This window comes from Electrophorus electricus, chromosome 10 (genome assembly GCF_013358815.1).
Source record: "Electrophorus electricus isolate fEleEle1 chromosome 10, fEleEle1.pri, whole genome shotgun sequence".
In the NCBI taxonomy this organism is placed as follows: Eukaryota; Metazoa; Chordata; class Actinopteri; order Gymnotiformes; family Gymnotidae; genus Electrophorus; species Electrophorus electricus.
The window spans coordinates 24842056-24844555 of record NC_049544.1 but is presented as its reverse complement, the minus strand read 5'-3'; the positions used below and the strand labels follow the sequence as shown (position 1 = coordinate 24844555).

The window sequence follows — 2500 nt, the reverse complement described above, 5'->3', positions numbered from 1 at the left end:
ACTCATCCTCCGAGCTCTATCAGGTGCGTTAACGTGTGCATGCGCACCCACACACACGGCCCGAGGAACCTCCCCGGTTCAACTTCATCGAGGGGCGCGTGTGAACGCTTTCGTGGTGTTGACTGTGCTCCACGTGCTGCGCAGGTCGCCCGACAGCGCAGCCTGTTCCCGTCACTCCTGCAGGGGGCGTCGTGGACTCGCGCAGCGCCGTTTAAAGAGACGCGCTACCACCGCACGCCCACCGAGAGCATCGGCAACATGTACAGCCCACGCGCACGCCCCCTGAAGATCTCACACCTGCAGCGCAGACACAGAACACATGGCCCACATGAACATGTCTCAACTACTGCCTGTATCCTAAACACACACACACACACACACACACACACACACACACACACACACAAGTGCTCTTCTCCTTAACCTTTCTGCTCTTAGTCAGGTGTTCAGCAAAGAAGAAGGTGAAACTCACTCCCAGACCACACAGGTTGTAGTAACACACACACACACACACACACACACACGCACGCGCACGCGCACGCACACGCACACGCACGCACACACACACACTGAAGATGTGCTTAAACCTAAAACATAAAAACTTTCAAAACATAAAACTCTGTGTGTTTTCTACTGCAGGAACCATGAACCTCACAGGAGGGTCATGACACCTGTTAGTCGACCTTTAACCCCCAGCCAGCAGCTAGAGGTCATGAGGGCTCAGGAGGATCAGGAGAACAGTAGCCTGGGAGAACCCATCTCGAGAGATGTAGAGGTCAGGGCTCTGGTACATGCCTGCGTCTCCCTGCGTCCTTTTCCCTGATGTCTCTCCCTCTCTCTCTCTCTCTCTTTCTCTCTCTCGCTCTTTCTCTCATGCTCTCTCTCTCTCACGCACACACACACACACACACACACACACACACACACACACACACACACACACACACACACACACACACACACACACTTTCTGTCAAAATTGGAAAGTTTTTCTATGCTTGTGGTCTGATCAGAATTCTAGATTTTTTGGGGTGAGTTTTGCTCTCTTATATATATATATAGACACACACACACACACACACACACACACACACGGACACACATCTCAGAGGCATATATCAGTAATGGGGTAATTCTCTCTGTCAAAGGTACATGTACTATATCAGTAATGAGGTAATTCTCTCTCCAGAGGTACATGTACTATATCAGTAATGGCGTTCAGGAGCATATGCTCACCCCTCAACCAGCCCAGCAAATCACCAACATCCTTAAGCTACTGCCCAACCATCTCCATGGAGACGAGATACTGGGCTTGCGTGTAGAGCTTCTGGAGGAGGTACAAAGAGACTACACCTTCAGCATCCGCAAGAGTATTGGTGAGCTGTCGCCATGGTAGCATCTCACACACAGTCCTGTCACCCTTGCAGCTGAGGGTTGGCGGATAGAACTCATTCATCTAGAATATTGGCACTGCACACACCTAAACACACCTCTCACTCTGAACACACCTAAACACACCTCTCACTCTAAACACACCTAAACACACACAAATGTACCTCTTACTCTAAACAAACCTAAACACACCCCTCACTCTAAACACACCTAAACACACCTTTCACTCTGAACACACCTAAACACACCTTTCACTCTGAACACACCTAAACAGACCTCACACTCTGAACACACCTAAACACACTTCTCACTCTAAACACACCTAAACACACCTCTCACTCTAAACACACCTCTCACTTTAAACAAACCTAAACACACACAAATGTACCTCTTACTCTAAACAAACCTAAACACACCCCTCACTCTAAACACATCTAAATACACCTCTCACTCTAAACACACCTAAACAAATCTCTCAGTCTAAACACACTTAAACACACCTATCAGTCTAAACATACCTAAACACACCTCTCACTCTGAACACACCTAAACACATCTCTTGCTCTAAACACATCTCTTGCTCTAAAAACATCTAAGCACACCTCTCACTCTGAACACACCCAAACACAACTCACTCTAAACACTTCTGAACACATCTAAACACATCTCTTGCTTTAAACACGCCTAAACACACCTCTCACTTTAAACAAACCTAAACACACACCTCTCAGTCTAAACACACCTAAACACAACTCACTCTAAACATACCTAATCACAACTCATTCTAAACACACCTAAAGACAACTAAACACACCTCTCACTCAACACTCCTAAACACACCTTTCACTCTGAATGCACCTAAACACAACTCACTCTAAACACACCTAAACACAACTTACTCTAAACACTCCTAAACACACCTCTGACTATAAACACCTAAACAACCTCTCACTCTGAACACACCTAAACACACCTCCCACTCTAAACACACCTAAACACACCTCTCACTCTGAATAGACCTAATCACAACTCACTCTAAACACACCCAATCACAACTCACTCTAAACACACCTAAGCACACATCTCAGTCTAAACACACCTAAGCACA

The 2500-nt window shown here is 46.7% G+C and overlaps 1 protein-coding gene across 1 annotated transcript in view; it reads left to right on the top strand.

Annotated features, from left to right (window-relative positions):
* Positions 1–2500, top strand: part of dnah3 (dynein axonemal heavy chain 3) — a 52197-nt gene that overhangs the window by 58 nt on the left and 49639 nt on the right. The window contains exons 1-5 of the mRNA XM_035531124.1: positions 1–23; positions 145–352; positions 443–461; positions 640–775; positions 1190–1376. The exon at positions 1–23 is cut by the window's left edge and continues 58 nt beyond it. Coding sequence (XP_035387017.1) covers positions 1–23; positions 145–352; positions 443–461; positions 640–775; positions 1190–1376 — 573 coding nt within the window. The remainder of the gene's footprint in view (positions 24–144; positions 353–442; positions 462–639; positions 776–1189; positions 1377–2500) is intronic.